At 55.4% G+C, this 24,621-nt stretch overlaps 10 protein-coding genes across 10 annotated transcripts; 5 read left to right on the top strand and 5 right to left on the bottom strand.

Annotated features, from left to right (window-relative positions):
* Positions 1-621: 621 nt before the first annotated feature.
* On the top strand, positions 622-2,718 carry MAM_05090 (peptide-N4-(N-acetyl-beta-glucosaminyl)asparagine amidase A; the record flags this gene model as incomplete). The annotated part of the gene is made up of 2 exons (XM_040823888.1): positions 622-931; positions 1,046-2,718. The coding sequence occupies 2 exons, from the start codon at positions 622-624 to the stop codon at positions 2,716-2,718; spliced, it is 1,983 nt and encodes a 660-aa protein (XP_040678047.1).
* Positions 2,719-3,420: 702 nt separating this feature from the next.
* MAM_05089 (uncharacterized protein) lies at positions 3,421-5,101 on the top strand (the record flags this gene model as incomplete). Its single annotated transcript, XM_040823887.1, has 3 exons — positions 3,421-3,765; positions 3,839-4,495; positions 4,550-5,101. 3 exons carry the CDS (start codon positions 3,421-3,423, stop codon positions 5,099-5,101), a joined length of 1,554 nt encoding a protein of 517 aa, XP_040678046.1.
* Positions 5,102-5,972: 871 nt separating this feature from the next.
* Positions 5,973-6,917, bottom strand: MAM_05088 (uncharacterized protein; the record flags this gene model as incomplete). The annotated part of the gene is made up of 1 exon (XM_040823886.1): positions 5,973-6,917. The coding sequence occupies one exon, from the start codon at positions 6,915-6,917 to the stop codon at positions 5,973-5,975; it is 945 nt and encodes a 314-aa protein (XP_040678045.1).
* Positions 6,918-10,078: 3,161 nt separating this feature from the next.
* On the bottom strand, positions 10,079-10,793 carry MAM_05087 (Tctex-1; the record flags this gene model as incomplete). The annotated part of the gene is made up of 4 exons (XM_040823885.1): positions 10,079-10,420; positions 10,491-10,565; positions 10,664-10,702; positions 10,782-10,793. The coding sequence occupies 4 exons, from the start codon at positions 10,791-10,793 to the stop codon at positions 10,079-10,081; spliced, it is 468 nt and encodes a 155-aa protein (XP_040678044.1).
* Positions 10,794-11,512: 719 nt separating this feature from the next.
* Positions 11,513-11,961, top strand: MAM_05086 (vacuolar transporter chaperone 1; the record flags this gene model as incomplete). The annotated part of the gene is made up of 2 exons (XM_040823884.1): positions 11,513-11,546; positions 11,603-11,961. 2 exons carry the CDS (start codon positions 11,513-11,515, stop codon positions 11,959-11,961), a joined length of 393 nt encoding a protein of 130 aa, XP_040678043.1.
* Positions 11,962-12,289: 328 nt separating this feature from the next.
* On the bottom strand, positions 12,290-12,922 carry MAM_05085 (uncharacterized protein; the record flags this gene model as incomplete). Its single annotated transcript, XM_040823883.1, has 1 exon — positions 12,290-12,922. The coding sequence occupies one exon, from the start codon at positions 12,920-12,922 to the stop codon at positions 12,290-12,292; it is 633 nt and encodes a 210-aa protein (XP_040678042.1).
* A 3,233-nt stretch (positions 12,923-16,155) lies between these two features.
* Positions 16,156-18,099, top strand: MAM_05084 (uncharacterized protein; the record flags this gene model as incomplete). Its single annotated transcript, XM_040823882.1, has 1 exon — positions 16,156-18,099. The coding sequence occupies one exon, from the start codon at positions 16,156-16,158 to the stop codon at positions 18,097-18,099; it is 1,944 nt and encodes a 647-aa protein (XP_040678041.1).
* Positions 18,100-19,268: 1,169 nt separating this feature from the next.
* MAM_05083 (GPI anchored serine-threonine rich protein) lies at positions 19,269-19,910 on the bottom strand (the record flags this gene model as incomplete). Its single annotated transcript, XM_040823881.1, has 3 exons — positions 19,269-19,569; positions 19,631-19,692; positions 19,752-19,910. 3 exons carry the CDS (start codon positions 19,908-19,910, stop codon positions 19,269-19,271), a joined length of 522 nt encoding a protein of 173 aa, XP_040678040.1.
* Positions 19,911-21,526: 1,616 nt separating this feature from the next.
* On the top strand, positions 21,527-23,463 carry MAM_05082 (WD40 repeat-like-containing domain protein; the record flags this gene model as incomplete). The annotated part of the gene is made up of 2 exons (XM_040823880.1): positions 21,527-21,640; positions 21,745-23,463. 2 exons carry the CDS (start codon positions 21,527-21,529, stop codon positions 23,461-23,463), a joined length of 1,833 nt encoding a protein of 610 aa, XP_040678039.1.
* A 261-nt stretch (positions 23,464-23,724) lies between these two features.
* Positions 23,725-24,486, bottom strand: MAM_05081 (UDP-N-acetylglucosamine transferase subunit alg13; the record flags this gene model as incomplete). Its single annotated transcript, XM_040823879.1, has 3 exons — positions 23,725-23,899; positions 23,960-24,098; positions 24,165-24,486. 3 exons carry the CDS (start codon positions 24,484-24,486, stop codon positions 23,725-23,727), a joined length of 636 nt encoding a protein of 211 aa, XP_040678038.1.
* Positions 24,487-24,621: the final 135 nt, after the last annotated feature.

Raw genomic sequence — 24,621 nt, 5'->3', positions numbered from 1 at the left:
CCTGCTGGCAAGTTTGGCGGCCTCACCCTTTAGTTGGCCACAAAAGCCCAGGACTAGCTCACGCGAGCTTTTTTTAGTTTCCGTTTTTCCTTGCTTACCATGAGAATCTCAAACGCCTGGATTAATGTTCACATTGCACAAGAATTGTCACCAGCAATACGCCAGCGCTCCCACGGCGAGCCTGCCGCAACGAAATGAGCCGATAATTTAATTCCGATAGCAATGCCAAGTCGGACAGCTCCTTTAGATTCAGCTGGCTGATTAGGCTAGTTTTCGATCAATCGGGTGGATCTAGGGTTCGTTTTGAGAGGGCCTTGCAAAAGAGACACAGGTCGACTACTCCGCACGTAAATCCCGACGGTTGTGGTTGCAGATACCCCAAGACGAAATTTCTCCGGGCAGAGCAGGTCCGTGGCAGCCCCGGCGGTCTCGCCTTCCATTTTGCATGCCTGCTGCTCGAGCAACGATGGATCAGGGCCCCTCTTGACCCTCGGCCAATTTGACCTGCCATCTTGCTGCGACGAAACCATCTCTCGCACTCGCTCCGTTGTGCCAGGTCCGCCCGACAAGACATCCCAAGTCCTGTGTCAGGGTTCAGGACCAGGGCCGAGAGACCACACCATGAGGAACCTGTTGTGGATCGCGCCCCTGGTGGCGCAAGCCTCCATCATGACCCCCGCGCGACCTGGACATGGCCGCGATGCCACGGACGCGCCAAATCAGAAGCGGTGGCTCGGCTCGAGAGCGACCGCTGGACATGCCCATCAGGCCCTGCAGTGCTTCCAAGTCACGAATCCCGTCTTGTCTCCTGATGGTATCGTTGACGGCAACGAGCTCCTGGACAGCTACCCCGGAAACGTGCCACCCGAGTCGTGCCAGGTTCGGTTGATGGAACATGTTTTCGGGAATAGCTACGGGCAACCATTCGTTGGTGAGTATGGACTCTCTAGGCTACCTAGGCCGAGGTGTATGGATCAATGGGGGTTTGTCTTGAATCTTGACACCCAGTGAATGGAGGCTGACTTTGTTCCTTCCATGTGTACAGCCGAGTATGCGCCTCCCGATGAGGCAAAATGCCCCTTCAACAGGGTCATTATGAACTTCACCGTCGTCTCAGAGGGTCGTCAATTTGACCGTCTGGCCATCATGTGGCTGGGCGACACGGAAGTCTGGAGAACTTCGACTGCAGAGCCCGAAGCTCGTCCGGGTATCACTTGGACATATTGGAAGGACATGACGACATACCTGTCGATGTGGAAACGACGTCAGAAAATTATTTTTGATCTCGGGAACATTGTCAACAGAAATTACACGGGCTCCTTCAACACCACGCTAACTGCCACGTTCATTCGAGACCAGGGCTTGACCAGGTCTGCTGCGCCGCCAGCGGATGAGATCGTGCCATTGTCGGCCGGGAACGGAGCCACTGGAAAAGGCAGTGCTTTTACGTATCCCGACGAAAAGGCGGAAAAGACAATCACACTGCCCCGCAACGTTGGGCGTGCTGTCTTGTCGATTGCCGCCACTGGTCAGTCTGACGAGGAGTTTTGGTGGACAAATGTTCCAGAGGATGGGATCAACAATTGGGAAGGGACGACATTGCTCGGAAAAGGTTCTTTCCGCGAGGTTCGCCTTCGAATCGACGGTCAACTTGCAGGCTTGTCGTGGCCATATCCAGTCGTCTTCACGGGAGGCATCTCGCCTCCTCTGCACAGACCTGTGGTTGGGCCGCAGGCCTTCGACTTGAAGGAGCAAGAAATCGATATCACGCCTTGGCTTGGTGTTTTGTGCAACGGAGATGGGCACACGTTTGGCCTGGAGGTGGTTGGTGCGGAGGACGCCGTGGTAAACAGATACTGGCTGCTTTCTGGCAAGATCTTTCTCTGGCTCGACGGAGAGGATTCCATCACCTCGGGACACCCACCCAATGTAACTGTGAGCGAGCCCAACTACAATCCACGTGAGGAGGCCGTCCGGGAAAAGGTCCTCCGGTACGATCAAACGATTTCCCGCACCCTGGAAATCAAGTCGGAAATCAAGCGCACCGGCGGCAACGTATTTGAGTCGGCCTGGTCTCAGCGCTTCGCCATGCGCAGCACAGGATGCATGCTAGATGCCGGCAACATTCAAAAGGTTGATGCATCGTACGAGGGCGAGGACAGAGCAACGAGAGACTCGGCGTTACGCTACTACGCCGCCTATTCTTACCCAATGCAAGTGCGCACTGTCCAGACGCCACCCGATGACACGTATACCTTCACATTGGACACGAACCTCACCCAAACAATGAAGCTTGCCGTCACGGGCGACACGGTCTTCTCCAACGGGTTAGAGCCTTTTCTCGCGCGACTCAGTGGCCCAGCATCCGGGTCCGTAGTTCAGACGACCAAAAAGGGCAGAGCCTTCTTTTTCCAGAAGAAGGGCAACAGCAGATCCGGTGGCTTCGGGAGCACACGTCAGACTTACGACTTTGGTGCCAAGACCGCTGCAAACAGGGACGGGATAGGATCCGCAGGTGTTCGGCGCCTGTACTCGCGGGAGGTGATTGTGAGTAACGAGACGACGATGTTTGATGGTCGGTGGATACTAGGCAAGGACGTGCATCAAGCGAGGCCGCAGGAGCGGCCACAGCAACTCATTGACGGCAACGGTTTTGCGGCCAAGGTTGGTGGAAGGAAGTGGCAGGGTGCGAAGAGAAGCGTAGCCCCGAGCGGATGAAGGAGGCGATTTGATGGTGATGCCAAGAAGGACGGAGAGTTTACGAAGTGAGATATCAAGTTGAAGCAGGTTTCTTTGTTGCTGGCTCAGTATGGACGACCAAGATGGCTTAGGATAGATGAGTTGTAGTAGCTGCTATTGACACATGATGATGCGGTGGCGCTGTTGCAGTCACCCTGAAGGTCTCGACATACTACCCAGGTACAGCGAGGACCTTGAGTACCAGTTCCCGGGCCCGACTTTGGTGTAGCAGTTGATGTCTCTGCCGAGGGAAAGCAAGCACGTACTCATCGTGATTTTCCATGCAACGCGCACTCCCAGGCCAGTTCCGCTCCTCGTTCAACTCGGGAGCACTGTGACTGTAGGTCATGACTGTGACGACAAGCACGCAAACCCAACTTGGCCAAGTACGTACTGAAGTAAGTACTTTAGAAGGTGCTTGAGGTATCCAAGAAGTAGTTGCCTTAGAAAGCTTTAAAAAGCACCAAAGCACGCACTTGAGAGCCAGTCGACCCCAGCCCCTCCGCACCAAAGGCTTTCCTCTCTCTCCCCCATCCCACGTGTGCGTCAGTCCGTCCTCGGCTTGTTTCCTCCCTCAACAACACATGCTCGACCTGGAACTTCCATCAAGCCCGTTTCTTTTCCACCCATGACCATTCGGCAAAATCAAAGGGGAGACAGCTTCCCACCCGTCTTCTCGGCATGATTGCGAGTCTGAGCCTACGCCGCCTCCAGCTCTGGGCTTTCAACCTGGCCAGGTTGCGCAGTCACACGACGGCCTTGTCTCTGTGCCTCGCCACGCTGCTCCTTTGCCCCTTGGTGCAGCTATACGGCGGCGGCGGCGGCGGCGGGGAGGTCAGTTTCTACACCCGATACTGGCCGGTGCGTTCTCGATCCGGTGCCGGTTCGCCGTGCCACGGAGTCGCCGGCGCCGCTGGAGTCGTCGTGTCTCTGAAGACGAGGGCCGCGAGAGCCCATTCGAGGGTTCCGCCGCACTTTTTGACGCACTTGCAATGCCTGCCCGATGTTTTTGTTTTTTCGGACATGGTGAGCACACGTACACGTATACTTTGCCGGGCTGCGGGCTCACGCATGTTGACATTTCATGGACGTGCAACAGGAACAAGACATTGCCGGCCGCCGTGCTCATGACGCGCTGGGCCGTGTTGAAGACCGGGTCAAGCTTGAGAATCAAGAATTTCGCTTCTACCAGGACCAGATGGACTGCCCTAGCTCCCGGGAGCAGTGTCGGGACGACCCCCTCATGGCGGCAGCCCTGGAAAAGTACATGCCCGTCAACATTGTTGCCCGGGCGTGGGAACTTCGACCCGGACGTGACTGGTACGTCTTCGTCGAGGACGACACCTACGTCGTCTGGCCCAACTTGATCCACTGGCTGCGCAAAAAGGCACGCCGGGAACGGGATCCGTTCGTGGGCAGCGCCGTCATGCTCAACGGGTACGCCTTTGCCCACGGCAGCAGCGGCTTCGCCCTCTCCGGCCGCCTGATCGACCGCTGGGTGAGCAAGTTTCCCAACATCACCCAGACGTACGACAGGTTGGCCCACCAGATCCCATATGGCGGCTTGGCGCTTGCAAAGGCCCTGCAGCTCGTCGACGTCGGAGTCAAGCAGGCACATCCCATGTTCAACGGAGAGAACCCGACCACGGTCCCGTTTGGCCGCAACCATTGGTGCCAGCCCGTGTTTACCATGGCGGCAATGACGTCCCAGGGAGTCGGCGACATGTGGGAATACGAAAGGTCGAGAAACGACTCTGTACGTTGCATCTGACGCGGCGAGGCGTCCAGCCGAAGCTAATTTCGGCCGCAGGGTCCCATTCAATACCGACACCTCTATCGCCAATTTGTCCAGCCACACATGGTCCACGTCCGCAGAGACTGGGACAACCTCTCCAGCGGCACCTGCTACGTCGGCCCCGAGGACGAGGACCGAGTCTCCGACTGCGTCAGAAGCAGGCGGAAACCAGAGTCGGAGAAGAACATTGTTGAAAAGCAGGCCCACAAGTCGCCAGCGGCCTGCGCCAAAGTCTGTGAAGCAGAGGGCCTGGAAATTTCCGACGCTGACTTTTCGTCCCCCTCGACCGAGACCGCACGAGCCGAGTTGGTGCGGAAAAGGTACGACGACAAGGCTGGGCGGGACGCCTCGTTCCGGCTGAACCGGACGTGTTTTCAGTGGAAGTACGAGCACGGCGTGTGCGTTACGTCTCCGACCTTTACTCTGGGAGTGCCTCGGCCGGTGTCGGGCGATTGGAAGTATGAAAAGGTCGTGACGAGCGGCTGGTTCGTCAGGGGTATTGAGGATTGGGCCGACGCCATGGGGAACTGTCCGCCGCGGTGGAAAGAACCAGTTACACCTCGCTGAGGCGACGACAAGAAGGGGTGGTGTCTCAAGGCTCTGCCCCGGCGCTGGGATTGCTTTTGGTTCCTTTTCCTCTTCCTTTTCCTTGTGTTTGTTTCTCCCTTCCCCCGCATGTTTGGGGCACGGAAAAAGAATAAAGTAGTTGTTTGGATAGCATACCTGGAACCAAGTTCTGGTTGGCGTTGGCGCGCGTCCATCTGAGCGGGAGCGACACGGGTGGAATGGTGTTGGGAACACGGTTCATTTACCCTATTGCACGAGGCAGCTGAGCGGCATCGTTTCAAATCTTCACTGACATCTGCGTTGTGAGGCTCCGTGGCAGCATACGTGAGCCCTAACCCACCCAAAGTGCGACTTTCTCCCGCACCCGTTTCAAAACAGGCACTGCACATGGCGGATCGGGCCGAGGTCGCGCCCAAGGCAGGTGGAACATTGTCGTAGAAGGCAGCATGCATGTCTCGACGGGCCTGCCCATGTTGCCTGACAGTCTCTTTCTTGGCTTTTTGGTCCATAGGCTGGCCGCGTGACGTCGACCCGCTCCTCACTTCGCTTGTTCACGGACGGTATGAGCATACACTGGAGCCGGGAACACGTGTGCATGATTTCGAGCACGTATAAATGAGTATTCTCTGCGTCTCTTCCCCCGTTGTAGGCTGCCCCTGGCCTTGGCAACCTCGCTCTACCGGATATCCTGTGCAAACAACAATGCTACCGCCGTCCATGATGCAAGAACGCCGGGGCACATACAGAAACAACGACGCCATTCAATGACCCGCTCACAACACAAGAATCGAACCGTCTGGGGTTTTCGCCTATGCCGATCAACGTCTTTCCCCGTGGCAGCTGCTCAGCCTGAACAACACAGCAGCCGAGCTTATGGCTTCTTTCCGCCGTGGCGACCGCACCGGTGCGGATTCTTGGGCGAGCTCATGTAGCAGTACGCCCTGGCGGACTCATCCGCCGGCCGGCCGTACGTTTTTCGAATTTCGCAGTATTCGTACTCGCTGCCCATCCAGTCCTTTAGATGGCGGTGTAGTTCACACCGGGAGATTCCGCACTTTCGGCAGTACACTTGGCCTTTGACTCGGAGATTGTCGAGCGCCTTGAGCGAAGCGGAAGGGTCGCCGCTTTCTCTGCGAACAAGAGGGCCAGCGCCTCGCCATGCCCATTCCATGTCGTTTGGTCCCGAGTACCGGCTGGAGAGGGGAACTTTGCCATTCTTGCGAAGGTGAATCGAGTACAGCCGTGAATGGGCAAGTCCAAGGCAGGCGCCGTCAATAGGGTCCAGGAAGTCGAACAGAGCATAGTGCAATTCAGACGGAAGTTCGAGCAGATTCATATTTACTGAAAGCCGACGCTCGTTGTTGGGCTCTGGTTCCTTATCTGTCACGGATTGTGACCGGCGCGGAGGAGGCATCTTTGGTCTCAGGGGCATTTGGACCATGGGGCCAACTGTCGAAGAGGCAGAGGACAATGTCGAAGACGCGGGCGAATCAGGTCGAGCAATGGAGGACTGCAGAACAGCATTTTCGGGAATGGGTGCGTGCCGGTTCATTTGAGAGACGTAATGAGGGTGGTAGTGAGGCATATACTGGTGCTGGTCGCCTTGGTAATCAGTCAGGGACCATCCCCTTCGCGGGGCTCTCTTCATGCTGCGCTTCGTGTTGAGTTCCTTCATTCGCTGAGCGTGTTCCTCTCGCGCCGAGGTTCCGCTCTCTTGGTTCGCAACGATGACACCTGCGAATCCATCCGTTTGCTCATGGGCAGAGACGCCGCTGCCATTCGATGAAAGGGCGAGGTCAACTAGTAGTCGGACCATGGCGAGCGGTTATGTGGTTGTATCGAATGGACTCTGTATGTGAAATTTGACTTTGTATTCGGAATACAGGACCGGCAGAGTATGCGATTCGTATTTCGTTTTGCTTCGGCTACGAGCGTGCGGTCGTTGGTGGCGTGACCAGGCCAATCTAACGAGCGAAGCAAACGGGGGCGTTGGCGCCCCAAAAACAAGAAACTTTTGGCAGCGGAGACGTTGAAAGTATGTATAACTGGCACCGAGATGACTGTTTGGAGGTTGATCAGTCAAGGTCGTGGTAAAGCCATGTACTTCATAAGGAGGTCGTTTACATGTTGACACAACTTCAGATACGAGGGAGGATTACGAGAATTTTATTCAACTGGCCTGCTCGGGCCGGGGGTGTAATCCAAACAAAGGCGGTCGGTCGGTCTCGGCGATGGGGGTGGTGTGAAAGTCTGGCGTTATGGAGCCGTGGTGTCCACATCGTCCACATCGTGGGAACTCTTGGAAAAATTTCCCCTGACCGAGCCATCCAAACGACTCAGCAAAGCCCATGGCCATGTGACTTTTGCTCCTGCTCCTTGCGGCATAACGGGTAAGCACAGCCGGGGTATCTAGTTCTTATTATTCCCCTCCCCATGCGGACTTCGGAGACAAACAGTTCAAGCCTGCCGAGTACGCAGTATCGCGCTGTGCTTTTACTAGTTGATCGTTCGACTCTGTTAAATACCCCAACTCCAGTCTCTGGAACTGGGGCAAGACGCGGATGACCTGACGATTGCTTCCTCCGCCGAAATTCTAGGTAGCAGGCAGTGTTTCTTCGAAAGTCAACTCAGCCGGTGTGAATTAGATGAGATGGTGGTGAAGAAGAGAAGAGAGTCTGTCATAGCCGCTCGCATGGCCGCACGTCTATCATTGGCCGCGTCTCGCTCTCCAGGGTTGCTGGAACAATAGAACATATGGGTCTTCCAACAGTCTCACAAGGGCACGACCTGCACCCATCTGTCCTTTGATTGACTTTCTGGGTCTTCCCCACTGTGCCTTGCGTGGGCTCCCTAACAAAAGCCGCACGCCCTGGACGATGTCGAGAGCTGTGACGAGATTGCATGCGCGGCTTCTTGATCGGCAGGCACATGACCAGACGGACTCCTAAATTACGACAGAGGCAAGCCGCCGCAAACCGTTCGTCTCTGCATTGGAACAAGGTGGCGGCACGCGGCGTTCCCTTGCAAAGACAACGGGCAACAAAGATGGTGCGCTTTGTTGCTTTGCCATGTTTTCTTCATGCAAAAATGGGATGGTGTGGTGTGCTAGATCTCGCGGCGTGGTGCGTGGGCAACGGCCTCCCAGGCTCGGGTCCAACCCTGTGGCGTGAAAATCCGATTCGACCGACGCTTCGGAATACGGACCTTGTCTCCGCGGTACGCCGTAGGGCGGCACTTTATTAGCCAGGATGGTTGCATGATCCGGCTCTATCATCCCCCTGGTGAAATCCATAGAAACGAAGGGACGTGAATCTTGTCGCCAACAGAGAGCTTGGCGAGGTGGCGAGGTCCCCGATACAGCGTCAAACTCCCACACCGAATACCATGCCAGCCACTAGGCGGCCTCGACTTAGGCCATCGGGACTCCATCGATTTGTCGTTTTCTCCATGATGCTCCACACAAGCCGCGAGGAGCCATCTTCCCGGCGGGCGCCAGGAAGCCCCTCAGATCTGCAGAGAAGCATCATCATTGCGGAGCATTTTCAGTGAGCGGCGGCAGTGACCGTTGCAGGAACCTTGTCGGTGTCGGAGAGACCCTGGTGGCGAAAACGGCTGTGAAGAATGAAGTCGGGTGTTCCCAAGAAATCATTTTCTTGATGCAAGGAAGAAGAATGAGGAGGCGAGTTTGTCGTTGGTGGATGGCCCAGGGCCGCCAACGTCGCAAGGGAGGAAGGAGCGGCGGTGACTTGGCAAAGGGCAAGACCCAAACCGAATCATCCAACGGAGTCTTCTGATTGTCGTCCAAGCCCATGGAGCGCCACGCACCAGTTCATCAGTTCATTCATGGCCTGTCTGTCAAAAGCCACCACCCAGCACTGCCTTTGTTCTAGAAACATACCAAGGCCTGATGAACCGCGGCTGTCTTGCTACTACTGTTGCGGACTGATCCAACCCAGCTGCGGGATCAGGTCTATCCGTTGCAGATGGCGCATGCGCAATGGGGCGTTTTCCCAAACCCGTTCGCTCTGATTGTGAATCAGCGCCGTAGCCCGACTCCAATGCGGTTCAATGGTTCTTTTTGTGGCAAAGAACCAATACCACCCACATGGTAAGGTCGAGACGTGGTGGATTGGGTATCTCGCTCCATATTTGCAATGTGCTTCTTAACGTGTGTTGGTTCGTAGGGAGAGTAGGAAGGCGCTGGCGCTGGCATGTACAAGGCCTGAATCTACACGTGACAGCGTCAAGAATGCCAGTAGCTTCGGTGGTGGCGACGGTAATGGTTCAACACTGCAAAGCGTATATCTGCGTTCGAGTACAGCCCAGGGTCAGACAGTTCTTCAGTCGCCTCACCATTTCTCATCGAAAATGGAATATGAGGCGACTCATCGATCAAGACCCCACTGCTCCGACGCTGTTGTCCGGAGTTTCAATTTGAGCACCGCACCACTCGACACTGGAGAAGGCAAAGAAAAGGAATAAAAAAACACGTTCCATTGTCGACTAACAACCATGGCAGGCAATAGAAGCGAGACAAACGAAACAAGTCAAGGAAAGTGTGCTGAACGCAGCAGATTGAACAACACCCGGCTGCCAACATCACAGAGCGATGATTATTCTGCCAAATCTTCACAATCAAGCATTGGGCTATGTCCATCGTTTACAGCCAATAAGAAATCTAGCGAGACACACATCGCGAAAACGTACCCGCAAAATAGCAACTCCCAAGCAGCACCTACCTAGATTGTTATCTCACAAAATGCTCAACTACAGAGAGTTCGTCATTGAGTCCGACACTTGGCGACACTCACCACCGACGGGGCATATGGAGCGAACGTGTTCGAATAATAGATATCTTTGCTCCTGAAACGCCGTTACAGTGCAGGGTGCCAGCCATGCTCCGACTCCCTTCTGTTCCTACGGGGTTCGACTCCGATCCAAGGAGTTTTACCACCTTTCGTGCGACCTCGTACGCATTTAGATGCCAATCCAGATGAGCATAATGACCACGTCCATGCCCTTGCCCTCACCCCCGTCATACTTGAAGGTCCACATGCCATCCTTCTTCTCGTCCCAGTAGGCGCCGGTGGCGCTGTGCATACCACGTCGACCGACGTGAGGTTTGCCATCGGTGGCCGTGGCCTCGGAGCTCGTCGAGATGTGAGGCTGCCCTTTGATCTCGGTTCCGCCGCGGGCCTTGTTCAGTGAGGAAGTGGGCACGAGGTGCTGCACGATGGTGCTGTTGCATGCGAATTTGAATGATGGGGCGGAAGCTCCTTGGGGTGTTGACTCGGAGATGACGGCCTTGAGCATAGAATTCTAGATGCGTGTTAAGCGGTCGCTTCACGGGTGCTGGGACGGTGACTATGTTTGTCTGGCATGGACGTACGATGATGGCAGAGTTCCATTGCTCCGTCTTTGCGTGGTCGTAGAACTCGGCGCTACCGATCGCTTTGCTGCAGACCTGATGTGCATTTGTCAGAGCCAGCAATACTCCTCGCAAGGGTGTAAAGTTGGGCGGGTGGAAACTGGTTGTTCCGCGGAACGAGGGGCAATCCGTACATCGGTAGCAATCTGCTTGAGGCGGTTGAAGGGAACAGGCTACAGCCGATGGTCAGCAGAATATCTAGAGGGGAAAGTCCAGTCCTTGAGCTCGAGACACTCAAGGTTTGCCACATACAGGAGCAGACATCTCGTGGCTTGTGGCGATGGTTGATTAACGAGCGATTGAGGTGGAGCGATGTTGAAGCGTAGACGTAAACACCGGGTACTCCGTAGCGAATACTTGAGTACTTAGGTTGATGAATACGAGGGGTAGCCAGAGTCGCGCGCGAACAACCAAGGAACCTCGACCAGCGAAAAGGCCGTAACATCGGTAATCTATTCAAATGCCCGAGGAATGTTTAATAACAGAAAAAATGTAAGTATTTATTCAAATAATAAAATAAATAAGTAAATAACAAAAACCCCGAACGAATAAGCAACGTCCCTGTTCTCTCGCAGCCAATTCCATATCGCGTTTTGGCACTCTCGCCAGTCTCCGTGGTTAGCGGGGCACTGCACGTGACCCCGGGCCAACCAGCCTGCGCACGTGAACTGGAGCTCTCCCAAACAGTCATCACATGTGGGGTTGCACCCGAAGGCCCCAACTGCACCCTACTGACCAGTTGCGAGAGCATTTCCTCCAAACGTCGCAGTTCGCATCTTGCCCGATCGATTCTCTCCCTGGACCGGATTCTCGCCTCTGGAGAATTGAGAAAACACTGCAAGGTGTCCGGAATCTCTGGGTCTTTGCGTCAGCCAATTGGCAAGTATCTCGACATCACAACGGAGCCGTAGCTTCTAGCGAATCAACAACCGCAGCGACCTACTACAGCGCTGCCATCCGTCGACTTGCCCTCGACAAACAAAATGTCTTCGCAACCTCTTCTCCAGACCACTCAAGGTACGCCAAATCTGACAGCGGTCATGACTCTAGCAGCCAATGCTAACCAGCGCCAGGCAAGCGCATCGCCCTGCCCACCCGAGTCGAACCCAAAGTCTTCTTCGCCAACGAGCGCACCTTCCTGTCATGGCTCAACTTCACCGTCATCCTGGGCGCCCTAGCCATTGGAATGCTCAACTTTGGCGATCGGGTGGCCTTCATCTCGGCCTTCCTCTTCACCGGCGTGGCCATGTTGACCATGCTGTATGCGTTGGTGACGTACCATTGGCGAGCAAAGTCAATACGAATGAGGGGGCAGGCTGGTTTCGATGACCGATTTGGTCCCACCTTCTTGGCCATAATCTTGTTATTAGCCGTCGTGGTCAACTTTGTGTTGCGCATTACGGACCACTCGAACAAGCAGAAGCACAACTAGGCTTGGTGGCCTGATTGTTCATTGAGAACGGGGCCACGGTGGCAGCGGGGGTGGAGGTGTCGCATGCGCAAAGAAGAATGAAGCAGTTCTGCAAAGACAACGCAAGGGGAGAGAAGCATGCGCTTCTGGCGAAGGATGAAGAGGTCGTATCTTGGATATCCAGCGTCGTGTTCCAGTTACATAGTATAAATAATCGATGTTATAGTAAAAATGCCATGTCGAATTCAGCGCCAACTTACTGAAGCCAATTGGGGTATCTTGCATATCTCCGAGCCGCAAAACAGCACTCCGAGCCACCCGTAACGCCGTTGCATCGCAGAGGCGCCCATCATTTCGACTCACTTGTCTGAACGGTGACACCCTTTCTGTCCTTCAAGACTCCCACTTCCTCCATGCTCAAAATCACCCTCAGAGACATGGTCGCACGCTTCGACGGCTCCGGTATTACAGCCTTTTCGAATCGACTGGCCATTACCTCGGAATCGCCCTCTTGAGCATTCTCGCCCTCGCCATCGTCCCTTTCGAGAACCGTCTCCTCGACCACGTCTTTTCCCTCCGTCTCCGGCAACGGAAACATCTCATTGTACTGAAGACACGTCTTGCCCTGCTCCCTCAGCACCCTCTTGCACTGCTCCACGATGGTAATCATCTTGCACACCTCTGCCGTCCGGGCATGCAGCAACACCACGTTCGGTAGATCTGACGTGGAACCAAGATGCGAGACAGCTTGCATGACACGCTTTCGGATCTGGGTCGAGGATATTACAGACGCTGCAAGGACGTTGTACTTTGGTTGGAGCTGGGCGATGATGGCCTCGTGAGGCCCGATGAGGGCTGGCTTTGACGCCATGCCGGGAGGGAAAGGCTGTGACCGACAACGTTCCGCTGGCCGGTCTGCGGCAGACGGTTCTTTGCGTTTTTGAGAGGCGGAACAAGTCTCTTGTGAGGCCTCGGGAGACATGTTTTGCTTGAATTGGCCTGAGGATATTGTGGTTGGCAACTGTGCGGATTTGAGGTGGAAGGTTTGGACCCCCTCCGATTTTATTTATTATTTTTGTTTCTTCCAACAGGGCTGGCCTTGGCATATCGGGATTTTACAAATGTGGGGCGGCAGCTTGCCAGATGTGTGCAGGATTGATGAAGGGCATTCATTGATATCTTGTGCAAGCAAAGACGAAGCTATTTCTCTGCATCTCCAAATCACACATGATCCGGGCGACCCGCGAAACATTTCGGATCTAGCATGTGGCTATTCGGGCTACTTTTACCTACTTGGTAGGTACTTACTTATTGCGTAAATACTCCGTAGTACAGGGAGCAAACACAAGGCACCAGACATAGGTATGCACCAGACTTATACAAGGTGAAGGGGGAAAACAAGTCGGCAGGTTAAAATGTTGAGAGGGAAAAATTGATTTGCACCCAAAGTCGACACGGACATGGCTTCAACATAGATCTGCGGGTCCCTTTGGTAGATGCTGCGACGGCGGACGGAGATGGCAGCTCCAGTACGGAGTATCGCTGAGCGCCATCCTTCACATGTTACTACGTATGTACTTCGTTGCACAAAACAAAACCGCGCATGGGCAAAGGAGGCTGATGTGGCGCCCCACCACCCACCAAGCATGAGCTGCAGGACCCAACAATTGACGGCGCCAAAGGCCGTCACAACAACCTGGCATGAGGACTGCTCTGTCGACGGTGCAAAACAACGTTCCGGCCCTGCAGTCGGCTGGCATTTTTGTAGGCGCTTCACTGGGCAGAACCCGGACGGGTATTGTCGTGATGTGTGGCACGTAGTTGCCTGGGCCCTCGCTCCAAGTCAAGTGGGACGGTGACGTCTTTCACAATCACAGCCGGGCAACCGTACTCGGTACCCGGTCGTCGGCACTCCGTACAGAGTAGTACTGCGACAACAACTACTACCAAGGGACCAAGCAGTTGCGGCCCTTACGGAGTAGTACAATGGCATGAATGTTGTTGTTTTGCAGGCAACTGATACATCAAGAGGCCTGAAACCTTGGACGTCCCGGACGATCCCTTGACAGGTTCTGGGAACATGCTGAGACATCTGAGGCCCCCATTAAATAACGAACAGGGTACGTACGATGTTCAACGCGGCCGGTCTTGGCCTGCCAACCTCGTTCCTGCCACATCCGGTGGCTGATTTCTGATTTGTTGGTGTTGAATGCTCAACTGGCCCTCCGTATCCGTGCACCGGCGACCGTATGGACATACGACTTGTGAATTAAGTACACCTACGTACGGAGTAGGTATCCAAATACCAGGTAGGTACATACCTCCCAGGCAGTAAACAAGCCAAGCATGGGTGGCTTCCTGGGCGACAGCCTTGTGCCTTGTGCCTTGTTTGTGCCTGTTTGGCTTCGGCCCAAGAACCAGAGGTCAAGGAACAGTTACTGACATCTGTCTTGCTTGTCCAGCTCGCAACCATTGAACTGGATGCGCCAGCCATGCCGCATGTCTTGGCCGTGAGAAACAAAGAGACACAGACTGAGCAAGATAACTTACATACTCTGTGTACTCCGTACCTACTTGAGTACTTACTGAGTAAGTACCTAATTAGCAGGCTGCAGCTCACTAGCGGGCCGGGATCTGGCATCTCTCTGCTACCCAAGTGTACATACTTCTGTTGCCCTATCAAGCGGCACCCGAGTACATACGTCGGCACGCATGACGACGTGTTCTAGGCGAGCACTGGGGACAGTCCGGTCGGATGAAAATGCGAACCAGACTGGGACCTTGGAAGGCCGCTAAAAGGCGGATTTTGCCTCGCGCGCATTGGCTCGGGCGCAGCCCATTGAATGACTCCCCACACCTCTCTGCGGCGAGTGTGGTGGGTTCGACTGCCTACTCCGTACTTACTGTGGAATTTTGCGACCAGCAGTGGTTTGGTGGTCGACCGGTGTTGTCAAGCTGCCCAGTGGGCTGCTGGCTGTGTTGCCCCAGCTGGGCCCGGCCCACCCCCCAAATCCACCTGTTGACTGGATTCAAACTCAATCTTCACCCTCGGCCAAGCAGCCCTCGCTTTAATCCGTTGAGCGGCAAGCGGGTCGCCATCCGTGTCGCCCTCTCCCAGCCAAACTGGGTCCTGGCCGACTCCATATTACATGTGCCACTGGTACTTGGACAGCTCCCAAGCTGTCCTCGGAACACTGGTGGATGGGACCGTGCAGCGCGGTGCGTTTGTATTGAGGCGTCCACCAGTGCGCGGCGCTGCTCGTTACGGGTGCTGGCTGTTGTTCCACTCGGGCCAGCCAGTTCAAAAACTTGGCGCCTGCCGCCGGGCTGCCTGCGCCAAAACATAACCAGACAGCGCCCTGGAGACCACCAAGTACCGACTCAGGCACTACTCCTTGAAGTAACAAGTAAGAAGTACGCAGCAAGTACGCTGTCCAGGCGTTCCCCCGCCGCCTTGGAGCCCCAGTTGACGGGGCGAGGGGGTACCGAGTACATGCTCCCTCCAGTCTGGTTCACCCGTGTCTGATGTCCCGTCCACGGCCAGCGCCCGTCCACTGCTCCCACTGGCTGGCCTAACTGGCTGGTCCAACCAGACTTGACATTGCGCTCACTCGAACCCCCCTCGAGCAGCTGTTCTCCCGCTTCCACTATCCAAACACCACCCAAGACTCTCGTCTCCCCCCGTTTGCTCCCTCTTTCCCTCCTTCCTCTGCTGTAGCCCATTAATTTTTTTTCACTCTCATCACCTATTTTCCCTTTCTTTTTCGTCTCTTCCTCTTCAGACTCGTTGTCTCCTCAAGAGATACAACTCGAGGCTTTGGCTAGCTCTCGATCATCTTGCGCGACAGCTCATCTTCTTCCCTCTCTTCTCACTCTCTTCCCGACACTCTCACTTCTACGTTCGCTCTGCTTGTCAGACTCGCACGTCTGCCTCCTCCTTCTGACTGACTCCTGCCTCTGGAGCTTTGTCGCCACACTCCGTGTTCTGACTCAAATCCAACCCCCCGGTGTCCGACCTGGCCCGACTGCCACCTCATCAGGCACCCCTAGTCCCACTTTACTGTTTACGTCAGCAGTGCTCCGGGATCCACTCTGCTGGCCGTCCAGACGCTTCCAGTCGCTGTTGGTCGCAAATATCATCCTGCAGACGTCGCCGCGATACTACTGTGTCGCGACTCATCAGCAACCCACGCTCTTGCTGACGGAGGCTGCTCTATGTTTCATTTCTGGAGCTCCGATCCTAGGGGAAGCGATCAGCTTGGAAAAAACCTGGAGTTACCGCTGGACGCTACGTCAGACCGGTCGTCGCAAATCGTCCCTGGCATCCCGGCTCCCAAGAGGAGCTGGGATGCCTATGACGACTCCGGAGAAGCATCGTCGGATGCGTCTCTGGCTAAGCGAACCAAATTGCACTCAGACAACTTCGACTCAGCTTCTGTATCATCGCGCGACGACCCAGTATCTTCCCTTGGCGATGATCGTTTGGATCATGTGCGCGACGTCGTCAGGCACCAAATGGGCCTCGAGGTGCTTCTCAAGCATCAAGAGTTGAGGTTGATCAATCAGGAGCTTGCCAAGTGCCAAATAGCGCTGGAACAATTGCGCAGATGCCACCTGATCCCGTATCCTCAATATTGTCCTACTCCCGACCAGATGCTCGACATAAGCAGCGGCAAGGGCCCTGCAGCCATCACTCGATTCGGAGAACCAGTTCCTCATTGGGCACCGCCCTTTGGGGTCGTGGATGGTCCATATGCACGACATTATGCGAAGTGGCTCATCCCCGACCCCGCTTTCGATGGCGAACAGCCAGAGTGGCAGTTCACGTCGGAATCTTCGCGCGCACGTATTCCCATTGCCGAAGGCAGAACGACCAGGAACAGTTTCACGGAAACTCTGCCAGCCTCCAAGGGCAGACCTGTTCGCGGAAACGCAGGCCAGAAGCTTCAAGCTTTGTCGAGTGGATATCCTCAACCAAAGGACAAGGCTGGTCCTTGTATTCTAAAGCGATCCGATGGCCAAACCGTTAAGCTGGTTTGCCTCGACTGCAACCGCGAAAACTTTTCCAGCACTCAAGGCTTCATAAACCACTGCCGGATTGCGCACAAGCGGGACTTTAAGAGCCATGAGGAGGCTGCCGTCCAGAGCGGACACCCCATCGATGTTGGAGAGAATGGTGGTGCTGGGAGCGCTGGCACAGATGACAAGACCCAAGCTAGCAATACCGTCAACAACAACAACAACAACAACCACAACCCGTCGTCGTTTCCAACGCACGTGCATCCCTTTGCCCGGCAAGACATGTCCGATCAAGAGGTGTACGTCAAACTGCGCACGCGAATCGCCGACTCACTCGAGCTGTATCACCAAGGTAAGCATCCTGGTGTTGACGCGATCATCTCAAGGACCCCTGGTGTGAACGCGCCGGTTTCCAAGAAGTCAAGGGCCGCCGCCACCAGATTCAATCCTGCTACTGAGACCCCGTATCTGTCTCGTCTGATGAAGAGCCGCAACTTCAATGGCAACCTTCGTGACCTCGTTGCAGACGCCAAGACCAAGATTTCCATCGAAGACATGACACCCGACGACGAATCCGACGATGCGGGCACTCCCATTACTGCCTTCGACGGATCAAATGATGGTGCTCCTACTCGAACTCCTTTCGTCAAGCGTGTACCAGCCCAGAGCGGTAAGACGCCTGCTGCTCCTACCGACTTGCCCAGCCACCCAACGAGCAGCAAGAGCCGTGCTCCGCCCATGTCTGTCGTATCCTCTCCTGGTTCTAGTCTGGATGTGATGTCCAAACCGGGCTCCGATGCTGCCTTGTCCGATGAAGAGATGGATATGGAAGCCAACCTCAGCCCCAGTACCTTGGTCAGCAACAATGCGCCGTCTCTTGTTAGTGACGACGGAGAGTATGACGACTCTGATGACGGATCCTCCATTTCCGGTGGTAGTGATGAGCTTGACAACGAATCTGTGTCTGACGTCGCTGAAATTACGCTTGACGACGACCATGACTCGAGGTCCCTGCGCCGTGGCTCCAACGGCGTTTCCGGAACAGTGAGGCTCCGTAAAGACGATGTCAACAAGCAACATGTCACCTTTCTTGGGCCGGTGAGGAACCGAGCCAAGGAGCGAAGATCGCGCAGAGCATGAGACGTCTTTTGTTTCCGTTGCAGTGTCACTGCAAGGGTGCCAATTGTCTCCCATACTTTTGTACTTTCTCCAACATCACAATTTCAATCCACATACGCTTCAACAGTCAACAGCATATGATGGGCTTGCTCGTTATTCTGCTACTGATTCTATTTGAAACCTCTACTCGATTTTAGTCTTTTTTTCTCTTCCCCTCTCTCCCTCCCTCCAACACGTGCTCTGAGAACAAAGTATCATGGAGGACGTGCGCTCTAGCGGTAGCACAGTTACACAAGACTCGTGTCGGCACGGAACGAAGATGCGCGTGGCATACTGGTAGAAAAATCTGGAAATTTATTCTCAGGCGTCCAAGTGGTTTGTAACCAGGCAAGAATGGACTTGCTCAGCTTCCCGTCGCGGTTTTTCTGTAGAGATGTCGTTTTGCTCTCTTTTTCCTCGTACTTGGCGCAACAGGAGAGCGGGACTTGTTTTCTGAGAGGAAAGGCTTGCGACTTTGGCGCGATTGCCAACAGTGGTTGTATGATTTGGACCACGAAGCACAATAGGAGGACCAGCCTCGGTGTATGATAGAAGAGTTTGGTTTAGGCAGTGCCGTAGAGGACTGCGAAACACGGTTGACTTGGCATGAAGACGAGCGCCCCTCCTCTCTCTCGTGGATGATTTGTGATTGCTGTGATGCGACCCAAGAGGATGGAGGATGTCTTTTCCAAGACTGTGACTACTAAGCGGACTTGAGACGCGATACGTACGCCATGACATGCGTGAGTTGCTTGGGTAACTAACTATCTGGGTAGACGGTGAATGGATCACGAGGGAGCCTCTTAGTTGCACCTCTCACAAGACTGCATGGCCAGCACGATGGAATGACGCGTCTGATTGAAACGTACACCACGGAAATGAAATAGGACGCGCATCGATCCCGTCAACCTAGGGCCGGCCCTTGCTCTCAAAGGGGCGCGCTCCCGAGCCACGGCCAACCAACTTGCGAGGATTCGGCCAAAGCCAATGAATAGTATTAAGGATTACCTAGGTAGCTGGGTGCTGCCTAACACGTCCCCGGTCCCCGGTCCCGGTCCCCAGACGGGCTCGTTGTCGGTGTTGTCGAGGCTCTCGGTCCGTCGTCCGTCGTCCCTCGCAGACCGCACGGTCTCGCGCTTCCCGGATCCCTTTTACAAGGCAAGGGCTACGGCGCCGGCAACGGCGGCAAGCATGCCGGCGGCGCTGCCGGCGAGGCTCTCCGCACCGTTGGTCTTGCTGGCGGCGGCGGAGGCGGCGGTGATGGACCTGGTGGGCACGGCTGTCGGCTTGGATGTGGTGGCCTCGGTGGAAGCGGCCGCCGAGTCTGCCTGGGCTGTGGAAGTGGCCTTTGCCGAACTTGTGGTGGCATAGGCCGAGGCGTCCATGCAGGCGCCGTTCATGTACAGCGTGGCGCCTGGGGCGTCGGGGTCGTTGGGGCAGTTATTGTAGCAGCTGTGGAATTTGTCAGATTTGCGTGCATGAGACGGGTACGGGACTAGGACGGGGCCCGTACGTCACGATGGCTTGGTGCGCGTAGCACTTGCATTGGTAGTCGGTTAGGCCGCAGGTGGCGAGCTGTGCAACGGGTCAGTGATGGAGAGGCGAGGTTTTTGCTCATGACCGCAGCTACGTACCCTTGCGTTCTCGGTCTCGAGGCACTGCTTGAGGATGTAGTCGGCGAGGCAGTTCTTCTGGGAGACGGCGGGAGCGGCAGCGGCAGCGGTGCTCGAGGTTGTGCTTGCGGCGGAGACGCCGCTGATGGCGACGGCTGCGAGGTAAACGAGCAACTTCATCTTGATTCTTGGGAGGCTGGTTGGAGCTGGCTGGCCGAGGTATGAGGATTTCAGATGGACTTGCTCGACGAATGACGGGGCTCTTGCAACGGCGTGATGATTTGCAGGTCAAACAAAGAGTCGGGAGGCGAGATCAGGGGGGAGGTCTGTGGTTTTAATATACGTATGGCCGTACACAGAGGGCCGGCGTCCTGGCTTGCTTCATTTTAAGACGGTGGCGTACGATCAGTAACTTGGAATCCGACAGCCCTTCTTTGTACTGTCGCAGTCAACATTTCCTTCAGCCGCAGGTGTCTGTTGAAACAACTGGCAAAAAAATCTCCTTTTGGGGACGGCGCTGTCTCGTCTAGGACACACACATACATACTGACTTGACTGTACGGACTACGTACGAAGTGTATGGCTGTCGTATCGGATCGCATACAACCCCCCTTGCCTTCCGTACTGTCCAACAGGCGAGGGCGCCGGGTTCCCAATAAAAAGCCGTTGGTCGTTGTTTACTGGCAGACGGCAGACAGCTTCCACGCAAGTGATACGGCGCCAGACTGCCGGCTGGTGTCACCAGGGCTGGGTTCCTTCGCATACACGCGGTCGGGTCGTGCAAATACTTGGCCTTGGGGCGTGTTGTTGTAGTACGGCGTAGTCCTTCTGCAATCCGCAAGTTGGTAGGAATGAGACTAGTGCTCCGGTGCCGAGCGACTCCCACTCACCACTGACCAGCTCCTGGGACAACAAGCTGCGAGGTTGGCTAGGAAGGGAAACAAGTTGCTTTTTGTGACACCCCACGGCGGCATGAGACAGGTTGGGTGCTTGGGTGCTTGGACGGCGTGCCATGCGGTCATGTTCAGGGACGCGGGAAATGCGGCTGCTTTGGCCGCCAAGATGCGAGGCAGTCCGTACTCGGGAAATTTCCAGTCGAGCATCGAGGCACACTGTGGCTGGCGCAAATGGTGTCCCCCCGACGAGCCATCGTCCGTCATGGTGGTTTGTTGTTGGCGTTGCCGTAGCATTCCTGTCCCATCAAGGACATGCTCCGGCTGGCATCTGTCTGTCTGATCAATATTCCGACGAGTCAAGCTATTTGAACAGGTACGTACTACCAATGGGCCCGGGCGCTAGCATCCTATCAAGATTTCTTTCATTTCGCATCAAAGACGTAACCTCGTATCCGTCGGAACCCGCTTGCCAGCTCAGAAGACTAGAGGGCTCCTCACGGCTGCCTAGTAGCTACCGCCGTGGCGACGTCGTCCTGCGGGTGAAATTGCGACGGCGGAGCGGCGAAAAGACTGAGCCTATCGAGGCGTCGTCTTCTTGCAAGGTACGGAGTAGACAAGTACGAGACCGTATAATTCAAGTCCGCGAGGCCGCGGGCGACGGGAATCGAAGCGTGTTGTGAAGCTCAAGCATTTCGGAAGTCGCCAGGCGGCCACTGCCACAGCCACTGCCACAGCCACGCCGACGTCATTGGCTGCCCCTTGACGACCAAGCTTCAGGTCCCTGGCCCCTCCTCCTCCTGAGTCCTGTCAACGTAACCAGACCAGGCTTCCTCCCCCACCAAGCCTCATCACCGCTCGAGCACATCACGACAGTCAGCCAAGCACGACTGTGGCAAAACCATGGCAGCTCCCGCTGTTACCTTGAACCGCATTCTCGCAGCCGCTCCCTCTACCACCAGAGGACAGCCAACCCAGCTGTCCGCCGACCCCAAGGGCCAACGGATAGCTTACGCCGTAAGTTCCAGCCAACTCTCTGCAATGCAAGCTTGCGTCGGCTCAGCACAAGAGTCGTCCCAACCTATGAAGCCCCCCATGATGCTAACGCAGCGCCTTCTCAGTCGGGAAAATCAATCATTGTCCGCTCCATCGATAAACCCGCAGAATGCAAGGAGTATACCGGTCACACGGCTACGACAACCGTCGCTCGGTTTTCGCCCAACGGATTCAAGGTCGCCAGTGGTGATGCCAGCGGCACGCTCCAAGTCTGGGAGCCCGAGAACACGGACAAGACCATTGGCGAATATCACATCATCTCGGGCCGACTGAACGATGTTGCCTGGGACGGCGAGTCTCAGCGCGTTATTGCTGTCGGAGACGGCAAGGAGCAATTCGGCCGCTGCATCACGGCAGACAGTGGTAACTCGGTGGGGGAAATCATTGGCCATTCAAAATCCGTCAACGCAGTAGCTATGAGGCCTCAGCGCCCCTTCCGTGCGGCGACTGTCGGTGATGATGGCAATATGGTGTTTTATCACGGCGCTCCGTATAAATTCAACGAGAAGAGCGCCCTACACAAGGGTTTCGTTCTCGGAACTTCATACTCACCCGATGGAGCTACTCTTGCGACCGTTGGCGCGGATAAGCGAATACAGTTGTACGATGGAAAGACTGGGGAGCCTACAAGGCAGATTGGTGAGGGGGAGCACACCGGCAGCATCTTCGCCCTGTCCTGGTCTCAGGACGGTAAGAAGTTTGCCACTGCAAGCGCTGACCAAACGATAAAGCTTTGGGAGGTTGACTCAGGCACCGTCATTCAGACCTGGAAGTTTGGGGATGGTGTCAGCATTCGCGACCAGCAGATGGGTGTCGTCATTCCCCACGGCCGAACTGATGGTTTGATTATCAGCGTAAACTTGTACGGGGAGCTCATTTACCTCAACGAGGGCAAGGAAGAACCCGTTAGGATCCTCCAGGGGCACCAAAAGAGCATCACCGCACTGACGGCCTCCTCTGACGGCACAGGCTCTGCGTTATGGACGGGTAGCTTTGATGGCCGGGTTTGCCACTGGAACGTCAAAACAGGCACTGCCAGTGTTGTCGACGGAGGATCTCATACAAACCAGGTTGTACAGATAACCGGATTTGCAGGCAAAGTCTACACCGCCGGCTGGGATGACATGGTGAAGATTGCGGATGAATCGGCCAGCACTTCCGTGGGCGAGTCCATCAGCCTTCCTGCACAGCCAAAGGGCGCCAGTGCGTCCGACGGTGTCCTATATGTCGCCATGGTATCGTCAATTGTGGCGTATTCAAACGGGAAGCTCTTGAAAGAGACAACCGTCGGCTATGCTCCGACATGCATCGCCGCCTCAGGAAACTTGGTCGCCGTAGGGGCAGACAAAAACTCAGTCAAGGTATACAAAGCCGGTTCCAGGGGCTCTTTGGAAGAATGCCAAACGTTGGCGAACCCTACTGGAACGATATCTGCTTTGGCTTTCTCCAGGGACGGCTCTCACCTGGCGGCCGGAAATAACGTTGGCAAGATTTATGCATACAATACCGGAAGTTGGGAGGTGGCTTCAGATCGGTGGTCTGCTCACACAGCGCGCGTGACTTGCATTGCCTGGGACGATACCGGCGCATACGCAGCTAGCGGGAGCTTAGACACCAATGTCTTTGTCTGGTGCTTGGAAAAGAAAAACCAAGGAAAGCGAATCAAGGCTTCCAACGCACACAAGGACGGAGTCAATGGCATCTCGTGGATAGAGGGTGGACAGATCGCCAGCGCGGGAGGGGATGCAAACGTCAAGATTTGGGATGTCAAGAGCTTGCCCTGAGTATCAATCACAGTCGCGCAGCAGCCAGCAGCACTCTTCTGTCATTACCAGCCCTCGCCGAGCACAACTTGATAGCATCGAGGACTTGACCAGATGCCAATAAGATCAAATCGAAGACCACCATGTCTCAAAAGTTTTCAAGCTAATAATCAAGCCTGAGCCTGCCGAACCAGGCTACGACTGTAGAGTTTGAGCTCATGACGAGGCCTCCCTGGCCTGGGGCTTGGTATCAAGAAAGATGTATCGATAGAGCCTATGCGCCTAGTCATGAGACATCTGCGATATTTCTTCTTTTCGTACCTCCCTGGGCCGGATGTCCCACAGCCTAAGAGCTTCCTTCTCCTTGCCCCCGACATGATGGGCTGGCCATCGCGTAGTCCTGTTCTCTTCCCAAAGAAGGACCGCCTTGTGAATCGCTTCCTGAAGATCAAGGCGGCTGGGGCAAAAGTCAGCTCTACATGCCGTGCAGCAAGTGATGTACTCGTCCTGTACTGACTCTGCGGAGCTCATGGTGGCGTAGCCTTGCTTGGCGAGATGTTGAGCCATTTCGGCCTGGTGGTCATCCAGCAACCGGGAATTAGGGACCACGATGAGAGGCAGTCCCATCTTCCACGCGTCGAGAACAGTCCCAGTCCCTAGCTATCATCAGGGCAAAGTCCTAGAGCACGTGCGCATGCACGGGCTGCGAATCCGTAACAGACCTGCGTGTGAAATGACCAAGCCTTGGGCTCGCTGTCCGGGTCGTGCCTGGCAGAGCACCATTTCGTCCCTCATCAGGTTATTCCTGACGTCGAATACGTCGACCTCGAACCCCTCGGGCAGCTTCTCCTTCTGGTTGGCGAGTCGAACGCTCGCCCAGGGGACGTCTGGTCCGCACTGGACGTGCAGGGCTGTGAAGCCTTGTTCGCTGAGAAACTGCCAGAAGGCGGCTTGGAGGACTTGTTTTGTCAGTTCCTGGAAGCCGACGGTTGCGCCGACCGTGACTAGGCAGTACCTTTTGAGGGCGCTTGGATCTGGGGGCATTCTTGCGAATCTGATGTGATGTTTCTACCTTGTTGTTGTGGTTGCGGTTGTTTGAAAAGGCAGATGGACACATGTAAGTGAGGTTGTAACTACGTACGAGGAGAGCTGTGTGTGGGTCACCAGCGGAGCTGTCAC

The sequence above is a fragment of the Metarhizium album genome, assembly GCF_000804445.1.
Source record: "Metarhizium album ARSEF 1941 chromosome Unknown scaffold_12, whole genome shotgun sequence".
Taxonomy (NCBI): domain Eukaryota; kingdom Fungi; phylum Ascomycota; class Sordariomycetes; order Hypocreales; family Clavicipitaceae; genus Metarhizium; species Metarhizium album.
This window is presented reverse-complemented; position numbering and strand designations above follow the sequence as displayed.